The sequence below is a fragment of the Sebastes fasciatus genome, chromosome 6 (assembly GCF_043250625.1).
Source record: "Sebastes fasciatus isolate fSebFas1 chromosome 6, fSebFas1.pri, whole genome shotgun sequence".
Taxonomy (NCBI): Eukaryota; Metazoa; Chordata; class Actinopteri; order Perciformes; family Sebastidae; genus Sebastes; species Sebastes fasciatus.
Window position 1 is genome coordinate 4,529,234 of NC_133800.1, and position 17,031 is coordinate 4,546,264.

The following is a 17,031-nucleotide window of genomic DNA, read 5'->3' on the forward strand; positions in this document are numbered from 1 at the left end:
CATCAGCTGCACAGAAGGAGTCATGCAGGACTGTGGTAGTGAAATGAATTGGAAATGGAGGGTGGTTTGGATATAAACATAGTTCAAAGCCCTAATGAAAAAAAAAACAGTGCCTGTGTACAGGACAAAGTGAAGGACAAGAGATAGAAACCCGACAGCTAAAATACAGATTGTTATATTATTTTGTGACCAACCTATAGTCAAATATCATTAAAAATAAATATTTCAACCATTAACAAAAAGGTTGTATATGGTTGGGTATGGGCATACATCTGCTTAAATAAAAAATAGATTTCCTTTTTTATTCATATTACTCATACAAGGGATGCACCGATACCAATACCGGATCAGATATTGGGCCGATACTGACTCGAGTAGCTCGATCGGGTATCGGAAAGACAGACAGAAAGACAGAAAGACAGAAAGTTTCCAAATCCGAATTTTGCCTATAGGGCACCAAAAGGGCTAGAGCCGGCCCTGTCTATTGTAATATACTGTATATGAAGTTAAAAGAATCAGAACGAAATAGAAACACCTTTTGTGGTTTCACTTATGATTATGGCTGCACAATAGTTTCATGATGCTGCACAATAGTTTCATGATGCTGTATTAAATCTAAATTGGGGGTTCCTGAACCACAAAGGTTATCTATCTGAGGTTTGTAGCCCGGCTGCATCTATTTGTAGTTCTTTGACATGAGAACGTTTGTGCGTTTCATCTCACAATGACTCCACATACATTTACAGAAATTATTAATAAATTACATATCAATAGGCTCACGACATGAATACGTTAGACTATGCCTAAAAACACTGCAAAAATATACATTAAAATGAGATCATATTCATCAAAAATGTCGCTTCAAATTTGGCTTCAAAATTTGTTTCAACATTTAGAACTGAAATAAATAGAGTAATCATTCCAAAGGACCTTAAGGTGTGGAGGACGGAACCTGCCAAAATAGAGAAATAAATGAATAAAGACATTAATGACTCAATAAATAAATAAACAAGTCATAAAATATAGCAAAAATAATATTAAAAATAAATGTAGCCATTGATAACGGTTGATCTGCACACCTGTACCGGTACAAGCAGCTGCAGGTCGACGACCCGCTGTACTAAATACGTTTGGGGAAGAAATAAGGGGTGAAATGCTAAGGGAAAATTGTGCATAAATAAATAAATAGACACATTTAAAAAAATAAATATATATAAAAAAACGAATGAAAACATAAACAAATAAATACAAAATAAATAATAAATGCTAAAATAAATACATTTTAAAAGGGAAAATTAAACAGAGTAAATAAATAAGGGAATTAACACAAAGGTAAATAAATGTGTGTTATCACTCAGTTATAACACATCAACTCTTTATTTTTACACCATTGTAACACTCCATTGGAGGCTGTTTAACAAACACACAAACAAAATGCTGTTAACACAAAATGCAAACCTTCGACATTTCTTCTGAGGTACCTGGCCATTATACCATTATACATAGTTTAATATATCGGGTTTATTTTGAGTTGTTTGAATTGATATTAAGATGTACAGTGTGATGCACTGAGAAAATCATTTTTGATAATTTGGACCACGGTGTTAAGCACCAAATTGACAGGATTAAAAAAAAAGTTCTTGGCCATGTTTCTATATGTTGAGGACAAAAACTGATACGGTTTGGTCATGATATGGTTAAATGACAAGCTGCTGTAGAGATAAAGCTTTTAAGAGGAATTTAATGACAATATGCAGAAATGGGAAACACTGTAACACAAGATATTACTTTAGCAAAATGGATCCTTTGTTTTGTTTAATAAATAATAATGAACGTAGAATAAAAACAGGTGAACATGTACCTGAAATTCTCTCAGAAACCTTCATAGTAATAAACAACTCAAACAGCTTAAGTCACTCTACATCCATCTCACTTGCATTAAAAGGAAATGTTAGTACCAGCAGGGGTGAAAGTGCATGATTGAGGACGGCTCCAGTGTCACATTCTCATATGTCAGTGTGCTGACTCCAGTGCTGCAGACAAAACCTTTGAATCATAGCACAAGAACAAAACAAACAGGAAAGCAAACAGACAACAGACAAATGCTGGAAAAAGGAATAAGAAAAACTGGACAGGAGAAGAAGAAGGACGAGAAGTAATACAGTGATATCAATTTCCATTTGGTGAGTTGCAATGAGGACTCTTTAAAAAGGACCAGTGTGTAACGATTAGGGGGATCTATCGGCAGAAATGGTATATAATATTAATAAGTGTTTTCTTTAGTGTATAATCATCTGATAATAAGAATAGTGTTTTCTTTACCTTAGAATGAGACATTTATAGCAACAAAAGGAGCGGGTCCCCTCTCCACAGAGTCCGCCATGTTGCGCTGCCATGTTTCTAGTCGCCCAGAACGGACAAACCAAACTCTGTTAACGTTTACTGCTTGGGCAGGAGTTGATAACGTTACTCACTCCCGTTGCCGCCACTCTCTCTGTCTCTTGCTTCACCACTCACTTCTATGCACTGGCTTCGCTTCAGATGACCCTAGAGAGGGTCATTCGCGTTATCGCGTCGGCCACCGTGGTTCTCCAATACGCTTGGCACACGAGAAGAGGCTTCAGTTGGTTGCAATCTCCTCCCCTCACCGCTAGATACCGCCAGATCCTACACACTGGACCTTTAATAAGGATCAGAGAAAAGTAATGCAGGACCATGCGCTAGGAAATTTAGGAGCAAGTTTTGTGAAAAAAAGATAATATTTGCTTTAATTTAGTTTTCTCTAGAATATAAGCTTAACTGCCCTACTGATTTATAGCAAAACTAAACTTACAGTATCAGCTGTTACAGCATATCGATTTGATCAGCTGCCGCTAGTTTCTCCACTCGGTTAAGTGCTGTAAGACAATGCTATTTCTTTTATCTTACAGAGGTCCTTTGACATGGGAAAACACTGAATTTCTGCCATACTACACATCTCACGCAATCTCAATTTATTGTAGGGGAATCTCTATTTTGATATACAACGGAGTGCTCCAGGGATGACGTATTTTTGTAGGCCAACCAGGGAGTTAGCATCGTCCTGGGTTCCCTCGACAAAAAGCCAACAGGATTTTTCCGTTGGGTTTTGAATTATTGCAGAAAATAAGCTCTGTGGCAAACATACATTTATGATACTTACACGTTTAGTTCAACAAGATAATCTCCACAAATGAACACCACTTTTATGATTTTCGAAGTGTAAATGCAATCGCCAGAAGTATAACGCCAACGTTAGGCTATAAACAAACTACAGTGCGAGTATAAACAACGAAGCTGTAAAGGCGGACAGTCGGCGTGATGACCTTTAGTAGTCTCATTTAGCCACCGCCTTTTTTTAAGACACAAAGGCTTTCAAATTCACATATTTATTGATGTATTTTATATCGTAGAACAAAACGTTAAAATCTTTTGAAGCTTGTGTTAACCACAGACCTTATTTCTTATTTGCATCTAACTAATTCAAAAAACCCATTGACTTCCAGACGAGGGAACCGGAAGTGCTAAAATGCTAACTCGTTTCCGGGTTTTAGGACTCATTCCTGTAGAATTCTATTGGTCCAATATCCAATATATGTTGTTCAGAGTGTGAAAACAGTCAGCAGCACACATCTATCGAGACAAACATGCCATAGACAATGAAATACTGTGTGGAGACGTGGAGGACAGACCCTTCCAAACCTGATACCTGCAGCTGAAACCATAAAGCATCAGATTGTGGCTCGCTGTTCGCTTGTTAGAGCTTGAAATGTTTGAACTTGATGAAGCCAGGATTAACACAAACCGGCACTCGTGTAACTGCTTGGGTTTGGTTTGGGCTCAATATTAAAATGATCAGTGAAAATATAAATAGTGATGAGTTGGGTTTGGCCTGAGTTTCAGCTTGGACAGAGAGACTCTTGGTTCAAACTGTCCAGACTCACAGCTCTAACCAGGTTACTGGACATTTGATGCTTTTACTTCAACAGAGGTCCTATGCGCAATGGTCCGTTCTTAACTGCTACATGGAGCCTCCAATTTGTTAAATCCTGAAATGCATAAACACAGGGAATGTACCAACTCCCCTCCCCTCCCCCCCATCACATCACCCCTCAGTCTCATGGTGGTTTGGTCCAGTAGTCACAGAGCAGCAGTCTTTATGTCCGCACCTGGAACTTGCCAGCCTTCGTCATGTATTTGATGCCTTTGAAAGGTTTATACTTCTCACCGTACATGTCCAGTCGATTCACCTTCAGACCTGTTGAAGGACAAAAATACAGATTTTTCCCCAATTTGCATTTCTAAATACAGTCTGATGTGCACTGAACTTTTGTTACTGGACAAGAGCAAACACTTGCAGCAACACAAAAAAAACAACCTGGCTTGAATGTTTGAAGATGGTTCATTTATGGACCTTCCAGAGAGATTTGAATAGGCTACAACAACTACAGAGATGTCAGCATTAGGTTTCTACTCGACCTCACTTACTCTATATCCACTCTCAGCTCAGTGCTGTATTACCATTACAGCGCAAAGCATCAGATTTTCCCAAAAAGATATGCCTGGTGAAGTTTGAAAATCCCAGATGTTATTTAACACTCACAACTGTTCTGAAAGTATTTCCAGAATCCTTAAAAAAGTTAAAGATGTCCTCGGAGGACAAAACTTCAGTCCTGATCATAACAACCAAATATTCATTCATTTTTTAGAATGTTAAACCTTTAAATGGCAGTTTGTTTTCATAATGTCACTGTTGTTATGGAAAAAACACAAGAATTGAATTATTTTCTGTACAGTAAATGCTAAGGGGCATTTTTTTCACAGTCTGGGATACGTCAACGGTTAGCTACAACAATGATGTTGATGCATTTATATTTTTTGTGCAGTTTCCAATAATAAAAAAAACACACACTCCCACCTGTTACTTTAGAGGACAAAAATGCCCCCTTCCTAAAACAGCTATAGAATACTATATATTAATATTATTTTCCAATTTCACTGAGTTAAATTTTTCAACCAACATTTCAATCATTTTCAGAAGTGTAACCCTTTAAATGCCAGTTTGTCACTGTTGTTGTTGTTGTTTTTTATATGAAAAAAAGCACAAATATTTAATAATTTTCTATATACTAAATGCTAGGGGCATTTTTTATTTTCTATTGGTCATGTCAATGATTAGCAACAACAATGATTTTGATGCATTGCATCAAACACTGCAGTGCTCTGTAATACAGCAGCAATACCCCTAGTGGAAACCAGGAAAATAGCTTGTATTTGCCCCCATAGAGAGAACGTGAGATAATAGCTCAATCTGCTGGAAAAATAGTAAAAAAAAACTGCAATTTTGAAGCCAGGGCTCTAAGATTGAAAGCCTAGTAAAATATAATGCATGATTTTATGCTGTAATGGCCGAGGGATCAATAAGTGTGGGTTTTAATGGGTTTCAATGGGGACATTTTTGTCCTTAAAAGGTCTGAGTGTCTGTATTTTTGGCTTAGACAGTTTATTATAAACTTATTTTAGGAGCTGAGGTTGAACTTCCAAAATTCTGCTGCACCATAGAAAAGATGTTTAACTCATTTCCCAAATTCCCCCTCTTGTTCTAATCCAAACAAAGATAATACTAGATGACATGCTCTATGTTTGTGTTCAAAATGAACAAAGTATTTTGTTGCGCAGGTCAGGACATATAATTCATTTCATGCTACCTGGATTATGAAATACTGTACATCTCAAGTTGTGAAACAGGTTACAAAGAGTGATGAAGAGGATTCTAGGGATACCTTCAGAACGGCAGCTACTGTTGTTAAATTTTTAGGAAAATCAAATGCTTAGCACTGTGATTCAAAATTAATGGTAATACACAAAAGTCACAAACTGGGACTAATCACACCAGTGCTAGCCTAAATTGTAGTTTAAAAAAAACAACTATACACTTAATTAAATGCATGTTAGACATATTGCCTTAAATGTTGGGAAATTAGGATTTTTAGCTAAGAATGTTGGGCAATATTGCTTTGCATTTTACCTAAAATCCTGTATAGAATAATCACATGCTACAGAAATATGTCTGCTAACCAAGCCCACATCACTCTATAGCTGAGGATTACCATTAAAGCAAATCATATACTAATATATGTAAATACACTGAGTTAAAAAACAAGGAATAAAATGAGTACTTCTGTGTATCACAATCTGCTTATAGAGTCCTGAAATGATGTAGTGAATACATCAGAGTCTGATGTCATGTGAGGAGATGTATTAATGCATTTGGCACCATCTAGTGGCCATTGTGTCACTGTGCTCACAGAATGTGACAGTCAGGTGGTTATCAGCTGAGCAGGCTGTGTGATGAAAGCTTCTCTTGTGTGTGTGGGGGTTGAGGTCAAATTATTCTCAATACAGAATCGGACTCACTGAAACAGTCTGGCTGTTGTGTGTGGGAGTTTAGCAGGATGTGCACTGGGTGTTGTTTCACAGAGAATCTCAATCAAGAAAAAACTACTCCTGCAAGAAATGAAGGAATTCCTGGAATGACGCAATCATGACAGCGTGAGGATAAGTGTGATACCTAAATTATGAATTTGATACAATACCCTGCCTAAATATATATGATATGGACATTGAAACAATACCACGGCAAAAACCTAAAACGTCAGGGAAAGTAATGGAATAAGAACCATAGACTGTATTAGATATGGACGTTGTCTCGGTGACGTCACCCATAGGTTTCCAAAGTGAAGCTCCAAGTGGGTGGCTCCGGCCGTCGCCATCTTGGTTTTTTGGAACTACATGACCATATTTGGACGAGAGGGTGGAGCTCATAGTGAGGCTCGGCGGAAAGCAGTTCCCTTTAGCATCACAAACGCAAAGTTAAAGTAAGTTTTGGCTAGTAAAAGCTAAGTGTGTCTGTACCTGAGATGGCCATCTGTTGGATCTTGAACTGGATGTTGATGGTGGGGTTCTCGTCAGGTTTGGAGGCCCCGGCCTGCAGGCTCATGGTGCCTTTAAGGCTGGGAAGCTTCTGTGGGTTGATCTTGCCAACATCCCATGACAACATCTAGCCCAAAAACAAAACATTAAGATGTCAATATAAGATCATGCACTTTTCCCTTCTTCTCTCTTTCAGGTGTATAAATACACAATTGCTAAGTACCTTTGTGACTGGGTCAAAGGTGTATGTTCCCTGGGAGGCGTTGAGGTTGGCGTTCAGGACGCCCCGGGGCAGCTGGCTGCTGACTATGACCGACTCCACGGCCTTGCCCATGGTCTGTTTGGGTCCCAGAGTCAAGTCAAAACGTCCCTGGGAGCTTCCCTCTCGGAAGGTGATGTTGTGCTTGACGTACACTGGGATCGCCACCAGGCTGAAGAAGAAGCAGGCCAACGAACAACAGGAATCAGAGTCATACGAGCCAGTGGAATAGTAGTTGTAGTGTACATTTTGTGATTCCGCCGTTGAATTCTAATATTAGTACACCGCTTGGGAGAAAATCCTTAAGACAGAACACATACCGTAAATTGGCAACTATTGAAAAATGGATAATGTGCTGAGTGGTGTTTCAACTTTATGTGTCTTTGCCATAAAAGTGACATAAAATGACATAAAATGATCCTGAAGGAAAAAACACTGACTTCTGAGAGCTGACGTGGTAGGAGAGCAACCGGAAGTTTCCATCAGGGGGGATGAAGGAGAGGATCCGCTCAGCTTCCCAGCGCTTGAACCGAACACACGGGTGGAAGCTGACATCATCCAGCAGCCGAGGATTCTGGGAGAGAGAGGCAGAGGGGCCAGTTGGGTTCATCAAAGATCATTCCATTGCTTTTGCTGATGGCTTTTGTTTTTCCAGCTGTTTGAACAATTTTGACTTCTTGTGCAAAAGCAAAAAGGATTATCATCAGGGATGTCACGAGAACAGATACTTCGGTACCAAGTCAATGCCAAAGTTCTGAAAACGTGATGGTACTCGTTTTTCTACAGTACCGCTGGTACCGTTAGGGGTGGAGACTAACGGCGTCCCGTCGTGTTTGTAAACTCATTATCTACACGTCCAGGGGATGCACCCTATTAAACCCTGATGATGCTACATTGCGAACAACAAATCTGTGTTGAAATCGGCAGGACGAGAGCTAGTTAATGTTATTACACAGCTTTGTTGAATACACAATTCTGATTGGTCAATCACGGCATTCTACGGTCTATTATTTCTCTATAGCAGACCGTTGCTATGTATAACAGACCGTTGCTATGGACGCAGTTCTGAACTCGGACTCTGGCGGACCATTTTTGTGTCAAATTATTGTTTTTTTAAAGTAAGCAGCCGTGTAATAAGCGAGAAACTAGCGGGTCATTGTTGTGAAATAAACCTCTTCAGGGTGATGCAAGACCCCTCAGCTTCGCGTCATGGTGCCACATGTCGCCCTGTCAGGGTTTATTTCACAACAACAACCGGCTCGCTGCACATTATCCATTACTTACCTGTTAGCTCCGTGCAGGACTGTGCTGCTTACAGGCTGCAAACAGCTAACGTTAACCGGCACTCGTCCTGCCGACTTCAACACGGGAGGTACCATTGATTTACATTATGAGGCGTTCAGGCTCTATTCAGTAAATGAGCATTTAGTGTGTTCAAATGTAATCTTGTAAAATGTGAGAAACTTGAATAAATGCAGTTGTTTGGAGGAGGTTTTTACAGTGATATAAAATTTAAAAAAAACAGTATGCAAACGGTAATAAAGGAGTAGATGTTGAAGTACATGGGATTTATTGTTTTACTTTTGTTTTTTACTATGGTATTGAATTGGTTTCGAAAATTGTGGAATTTCACTGATATTGGTTTTGACTACTTCATTTCTGGTATTGTGACAGCTCTAATTATAATAACTTTATAGAAAAAATAAGTGGAGTCTGGTGGAGTCTACGAGAACTTATAGTACTCATCCCAGCGTTACATGTGGTACTTTCTACATTTGACTTGCAATTATTTCTTTTTTTTTTTGTCCTTTGCCTTACAGCTGAAAATAAACAGGAAAGGGTTGAAGGGGGGAGACGACACACAGCAAAGGGCTGCTGTGGCAAGCACCCAGCCCCGGTACATATGGGCGCCCGCTCCACCATTTGAGCTACCGGGGAGCGCCCCGCAATTATGCATGTCATTACAGAATGTGACTGTGAGAATGTGAGTCTGACAGTGTGGATCCACTGAGCACATGAAAAGAGTTAGCACATTTGTTGAAATTACACAAGAGGCTTAGAACTGTGAGAAAAGAGGAAACTCACCATAAATGAGAGAGTGAGGTCGGGCATGCCTGTCAGTTTTACACAGGCATCAATAACTCCCTGAATTTCTGCTGTAATGGTGGAGCCTGAGGAGGACGGTTGGAGGTTGATGTGAGGAGTTGACAGAGAGCAAAAAAACAACATATAAATTAACAACAAAATCAGTGTGAAGGCAGACACTAATGCTTGTGGAGTAAAGCTGCTGTTTGTTAATGCAAACATGTCAATTATAATATAATCAAATTACATTACAGTGTGCATTAAATTAGTCATAACTGACAGTGAAGTGTTTGATCGGCAGGCTGTTCAGACACAGACCTGATTTATCGATGATAGCGTCGATCTCCTCCACCACATCAAAGTAGGCCTCGTTGTTAGTGTATTTGACTCCGGTGCGTCGCCATGGCACCACCGACAGCTGGCCTGTAGGGAGCTGTTCACCAACATTGGTGCTACCTGGAAAACAGACATTAAGCAAATGGAAAATAACAAGCCCATTTACACAGTGCACACTTAGCTCTTAAACACCATCATAATACACATGCCATAGTGTAGATCCCTGTACAACTTGTTTTAATAACTGTTGAACCTATAGTGACTTAATGTGACATGAGGCGTCCCTTGTGTTTTAAACACCAGTTACTTGGATTAACTTGTCCAGCACCTCACATACACATTGCTACACATTATATCTGACATCACTATCATAACTTTACATAACAGAGTGGTGCAGGAATGAGTCCTACAACCCGGAAATGAGTTATCATTTTAGCTTTTTCGGTTCCCTCGTCTGGAAGTCAATAGGTTTTTTGAATTAGTTAGATGCCTGAAATAAGGTCTGTGGTCAACACAAGCTCAAGAGATTTTAACGTTTTGTTGTACGATATAAAATACATCCATAAATACCCCACTCGTGAATTTTGAAGCTTTTACGTGTCTTAAAAAAGGCGGTTGCTAAAAAGTGTCAAAATGAGACTACTAAACGTCATCACGCTGAACACTAGTCCGCCTTTAGCTTAGTGGTGGTGACGTGAATCATGCGACCGTGGTGTAGTTAGTTTATAGCCTAACGTTAGCTTTTTTTTTTTACTTCTGACAATTGCATTTACGCTTCAAAAATCATAAAAGTGGTGTTCGTTTGTGGAGATTATCTTGCTGAACAAAACGTGTAAGTATCATAAGCTTCTGTTTGCCACAGAGCTGATTTTCTGCAATAAACCAAAATCCGATGAAAAATCCCATTGGGTTTTTTTTCTCGAGAGATCCAGGGCGATGCTAACTTCCTGGTTGGCCTCCAAAAATAAGTCCTACCTGGAGCACTCTATGCTCTCACTAGTGGACAACTCAATGTTTCAAATGTCCAATTCAGTTTGAATTTTACAGGCACTATGGCCAGTGGTTAACATGTACAGTACATGGATTATACCTGTGATGGTGTTGACCATTGTGCGGAGGATGGTGGGAGGCTTGATGAGCTCTTTGAGGATGTTGGACTCTGTGGCCAGAGGAAAGCCGTTGTCCAGCATCTCCTCCAGCAGTTCATAGACCACTACCACATTGTCCTTAATAGCAGCCTCTGTACACACTCCAAAATAGTCCTGAGAATAAAAAACACAGGCAGGATATGAGTATTTTAAATCAGATATGAGTTATTTAAACTTAACTAAAAGCGGACTTGAAAATGCAGAGGGAGCCAGAACCTGGAACGTGTCGACGACTCTGTGCAGAAACTCGATGACAAACAGCGGCGGCACCTCACTCTGGATGACTGCGACAAAGTAGATGCGGTGCCTGAGAACGCTGATAAGGTAGTGGTGCGGTGTTGGTATCACCGGCGGGACGTTCTCCGGCTCGGTGGCCCGTTCCTGTGCCTCAAAGAAGTAGTCGCACACGGAGCGGCTGACCACGCTCTTCCAGTGCTTCTCCAGGAAAATGTCCCCCGAGGCGTTTACTAGGAACAGGCTGTGGATCATTTTGGCTGGAGGCTGAGAGGCTAACGATGAAAAGAGAAAACCAGAACACAATGAGAAAAGGTGGAGAAAGCTGAATAAATTGTTAGAAAGTGCTTGTAGAATTAATTGTGTTCATGTGTGAGGTCACTGGTTTATATTTAGTGTATGTCTCTACTGTACAGTCATTTAACACTAAATAGTGAATGTTTAGTTAATAATTAAGTTAAATTAAATAAAGCAATGTTTTAAACAAATGACAATACATTAAACATTCTGTCAATTTGATCAACATAATCAGTAAAATTAAAATAAAGTCAAAACCACGCACATATAAATACTACTACTACTACTGTAAGATGTCAAAATGTCTTCTGTGAAATAGATGTATTGTCTGTATTTTGCACAATGTGATGAAAGCATTATACTACTATATACAAAGCAATAATTCAATTATTTAACAGTTAGTACATTTAGGTATTTTACATATCAACAAAATGATCCAAATGCAATTATTTTGTAATTTCAGGGAGACATAAATGTGCTAGTGTGAACATTTCAGAATGAGTCTTCGAACAATAACGTCTATACTGTATGTATGTATCTATAAATATGTATATATATATACATATATATATATATATATATATATATTAAGACTGGCAAAGTTAACACGATAATAATACGTTAAAGCTTTTTAGGTTGTAGCAGGCTCCATTTTAAAGCTAGAGTTAATATACTGGCATCATATGAAACTATAAAACCTAATGAATCCATTGGTACCATGTCATACTAGCTTGTCGAAGGATGCTAAATAACGCTCCAAAATTACACTAAATTTTGGCGAGGAAAAAGTGGCATGGCCATTTTCAAAGGGGTCCCTTGACCTATGACCTCAAGATATGTGAATGAAAATGGGCTCTATGGGTAATCACGAGACTCCCCTTTACAGACATGCCCACTTTATGATAATCACATGCAGTTTGAGGCAAGTCATAGTCAAGTCAGCAACATGTTATGACTTGAGCATATTTTCTTATGATATATGCAGTACCTGTGAGGGTTTCTGGACAATATTTGTCATTGTTTTGTGTTGGCAATTGATTTCCAATAATAAATACATACATATATTTGCATAAAGCAGCACTCCCGTGTTGATAAGAGTATTAAATACTTGACAAATCTCCCTTTAAGGTACATTTTGAACAGATAAAAATTGTGCGATTGATTTGCGAGTAATCACGATTGACTATGATCCATCATGCGATTAAATATCTTAATCGATTGACAGCCATATATAGTGTTAGGACAAAAAAAATTAAATGAATGAAAACAGGAAGTCTATGCCTACCACTGAAAAGCCCTTCCTCCTCTCACATGACACATTTCTTGGGGGATAAAAGCAGGTTTTATGCTCTCCCTCACGCTTAAACACTGCTCATACAATGTGCTTACTTCAGTAGTAGAGGATTAAATGGGTCTGTGAGCTCAATGTGTGTATGTTTATTATATAGATACAAGTATATAGACACAATGTAGCTACATATTTATTTGATAATGTGAAGAGCAAGGCATTTTTTTGGTAATTTTTAATCTATGAGTAACGTCGGTATTTCACACAACACGTTAAGCCTTTAAAAAACAAAAAAAATATATAATTTACATTTCAATAATTATTACATGATTAACAATTGTTCAAACAAATTCACGGGGTGCACAACCTTTTTCAGAGCAACACGTGAATGAAAGGCTGCTGTGAACTACAGACTGAACTATAGACTGTGAACTACAGACTGAACTATAGACTGTGAACTACAGACTGTGAACTACAGACTGTGAACTACAGACTGAACTAGACTGTGAACTACAGACTGTGAACTACAGACTGAACTACAGACTGAACTACAGACTGTGAACTACAGACTGAACTATAGACTGTGAACTACAGACTGTGAACTACAGACTGTGAACTACAGACTGAACTATAGACTGTGAACTACAGACTGAACTACAGACTGAACTACAGACTGAACTACAGACTGTGAACTACAGACTGAACTACAGACTGTGAACTACAGACTGTGAACTACAGACTGAACTACAGACTGAACTACAGACTGTGAACTACAGACTGAACTACAGACTGTGAACTACAGACTGTGAACTACAGACTGAACTAGACTGTGAACTACAGACTGTGAACTACAGACTGAACTACAGACTGAACTACAGACTGTGAACTACAGACTGAACTATAGACTGTGAACTACAGACTGTGAACTACAGACTGTGAACTACAGACTGAACTATAGACTGTGAACTACAGACTGAACTACAGACTGAACTACAGACTGTGAACTACAGACTGAACTACAGACTGTGAACTACAGACTGTGAACTACAGACTGAACTATAGACTGTGAACTACAGACTATGAACTACAGACTGTGAACTACAGACTGTGAACTACAGACTGAACTATAGACTGTGAACTACAGACTGTGAACTACAGACTGAACTATAGACTGTGAACTACAGACTGTGAACTATAGACTGTAGCTGGGAGCTTATAACAATGACTGTCAGGGTGTATAATGGGTCCATTTAAAAGTGATTTAAAGGTCCCGTATCATGCTCATTTTCAGGTTCATACTTGTATTTTGTGTTTCTACTAGAACATGTTTACATGGTTTAATGTTCAGAAAGCACTTTATTTTCCTCATACTGTCTGTCTGAATATACCTGTATTTACCCTCTGTCTGAAACGCTCCGTTTTAGTGCATTTCAATGGAATTGCAACGGAACTGCGTTGGTGGCAACAGTTTGTGTCCATGTTTACTTCCTATCAGCTGATGTTATTTACATACACTGCGACAGGAAATAAACTGGGACACATTTAGAATGTGTACGTTTAAAACCATGTAATGGTCTAAATATTGTATATTTGTGACATCACAAATGGACAGAAATCGTAACAGCTTGTTTCAAACGCACAATTTCTGAACACGGGCTGTGTGTATTTCTCTGTATATTGAGTGTTTAGATAGTTTAACAGTATTTATAAAGCACTTAAACCTGCTTTGTAATATAAAAGACCTGAAAATCTCTCTTTTTACAATATGGGACCTTTAAATTAAATGCCTATTTTAAAAAAAGGGTTTGTCGCACAGCTCTCTGAGAGGCCACCACGTAACGTGATCAGGGTTTTACTTGATACAGTAAGTGATCATGAAGTTAAGGCTTCTTTAGTGAGCTTCAACTTAAAGCTGCTACATGATACATGACACCGGGATATTCATTAAACATGCGGCTACGCGATCAAGTTCTGACTGGATAGAACCAGCGCTACAGGAGCCTGGATAAACTGCAGGTACACATAACTATTACTGCGATACAACACTGAACTGTGTAACTAGCTATCTATCTGTGTTGTATAGCGGTCTGAGGCCTCCGGGTCCTACTAGATGCTCCACCAGTCTCCCTCCTCCTCCTCCTCCTCCTCCTCTCTCAGTCTCATGACGGAGGAACAGCCCGTCACCCGGTACCGGGGATGACAATACTTTACAACAACGAGGCTGTTTTTAACGGGAAAATGACCACTTACCACTCGAGCCGTTCATATGTTGCCAATGACTTACCGAAGACAGATATGTAGGTGTTCGTCTCGCCTTTCGCCCGTTTCTCCAGTGAGAGATGAAGCAGCCGTCGTTGCTTCCCGTTAGGTGGAGCAGCTCTTGATGTCAGGGACGACGGAGAGGACAGCGGACCAATCAGGATCCGAGGAGACTGTAAAGTCCCGCCCACTTGATCGAGTGATTGGTCAACAATACGGAAGCTGGTGACTCGTGACTGGGCTGTGATTGGTCCGTGGAGGGAGGGCGACAGTAAACACCAGTAAAGCTGCCCGCTGATTGGCCTCCAGGTGGAGCTGGTCTGACATTTTGTTTCCAGTATCAGATTTCATCTTGTGGAGTTCCTCTCCATTCAGACTGATGGATATCCAGGGACAGGGACAGGGACAGGGACATGGACAGGGACAGGGACAGGGACAGGGACATGGACAGGGACAGGGACAGGGACAGGGACAGGGACATGGACAGGGACAGGGACAGGGACAGGGACATGGACAGGGACATGGACAGGGACAGGGACAGGGACAGGGACATGGACAGGGACAGGGACAGGGACAGGGACAGGGACAGGGACATGGACATGGACAGGGACATGGACAGGGACAGGGACAGGGACATGGACAGGGACATGGACAGGGACATGGACAGGGACATGGACAGGGACAGGGACAGGGACAGGGACAGGGACATGGACAGGGACAGGGACAGGGACAGGGACATGGACAGGGACAGGGACAGGGACAGGGACAGGGACAGGGACAGGGACAGGGACAGGGACAGGGACATGGACATGGACAGGGACAGGGACAGGGACATGGACAGGGACATGGTTCATACAGAACTTCACTGAGAATAACACTGCAATACTTAGAGTCAAAATGCTTCCCCAGTAAGTCTGCAGCATACACTTCATAAAACATCTTATTTTGTTATATACATAGTAAATCTAATTTTATATTTTTCCCCTGAACAAGATTATAATAAAAGGCAAACATGAAGACTGCACTGAATACCATGGGATGCTGATGCTGGAGTCATAACTATTTATGAATGATACAATAACATTATATATACATATACATATATATATATATAAAATATATATATATATATATATACATATATATATATAATATATATATATATATGTATAAATATATATATTTATTTATTTATATATGTATTTTATGCATAAATATATATATATATATACATGTGTATGTATATATATACATGTGTATATATAAATTATATGTATAAATAAATATATATATATATTTATTTATATGTATTTTATGCATAAATATATATATACATGTGTATGTATATATATACATGTGTATATATAAATTATATGTATAAGTAAATATATATATTTATATATATATATATTTATTTATTTATATATGTATTAAATGCGTATATATATATGTATTATATGTATATATATAAAATATATATATATTTATTTATATATAACCTGTATATAGACCATTTTTCTTGTTGAGCACTTTTGTAACTGTTGTGTAAAGCTCAGTGTTTTCTTTAGGGTGTCTTCTGCACATCATATTTGTATTGTCTTGTATTTATATGATTTTATTTTGTTTAGATTTAAAGTTCTGGGTGTTAATTACTTTTATCATGCTTTTATTGTAAAGCACTTTGTAACCTTGTTTCGAAAGGTGCTATATAAATAAAATTATTATTATTATTATTATTATTATTATATTTAATATATATGAAAGCATTGTATAGCATAGCAACACCTTTACTACAACTTGTACACGGTATGTTGCATGTAACTACCTGGCAGCTCCAACCCTCAACAATGTCTCAGCTGATCCGATTTAAAAGCAGCAGAAGAGCATTAACCAGTTAGAGCTCTATTTGATATGTGAGAACTTCACAAAAAGAATACATGGAGGATAACAACTATAAGTGCACACAATGAATAAGATGTCTTTCTGATGTCTGACAGTTTACAGTCTGCAGCTCCACCTTCTTTCCAAGAGCAGCTCACACCCGTAAGACAAAGTTTCAACACACAAGCAAACAATGATGTTGGGCGAAATCCTACCCTCAACGAGTTAAACCCCTTACAGTCAATGTTAGTGGAACAGAAGAGCACAGACATCGGAACAAAATACTATAAGCT

The 17,031-nt window shown here is 39.0% G+C and overlaps 1 protein-coding gene across 1 annotated transcript; it reads right to left on the minus strand.

Annotated features, from left to right (window-relative positions):
* Nucleotides 1-1,332: 1,332 nt before the first annotated feature.
* ap3m2 (adaptor related protein complex 3 subunit mu 2) lies at nt 1,333-15,028 on the minus strand. The gene is made up of 9 exons (XM_074637240.1): nt 14,883-15,028; nt 10,996-11,288; nt 10,722-10,893; nt 9,614-9,751; nt 9,296-9,381; nt 7,651-7,784; nt 7,175-7,382; nt 6,934-7,078; nt 1,333-4,276 (listed from the first exon to the last, which is right to left on the minus strand). The coding sequence occupies exons 2-9, from the start codon at nt 11,266-11,268 to the stop codon at nt 4,176-4,178; spliced, it is 1,257 nt and encodes a 418-aa protein (XP_074493341.1). The 5' UTR covers nt 11,269-11,288; nt 14,883-15,028; the 3' UTR covers nt 1,333-4,175.
* Nucleotides 15,029-17,031: the final 2,003 nt, after the last annotated feature.

Bases quoted from the DNA above. Each gene is read 5' to 3' on its own strand.
- ap3m2 (XM_074637240.1), bottom strand. From the start codon at position 11,268: ATGATCCACAGCCTGTTCCTAGTAAACGCCTCGGGGGACATTTTCCTG. The intron at 9,752-10,721 runs GTATAATCCATG...TCTGTTTTCCAG, and splicing joins AATGGTCAACACCATCACAG to GTAGCACCAATGTTGGTGAA. The intron at 4,277-6,933 runs GTACAGACACAC...GTCCTTCAACAG, and splicing joins CCAACAGATGGCCATCTCAG to GTCTGAAGGTGAATCGACTG.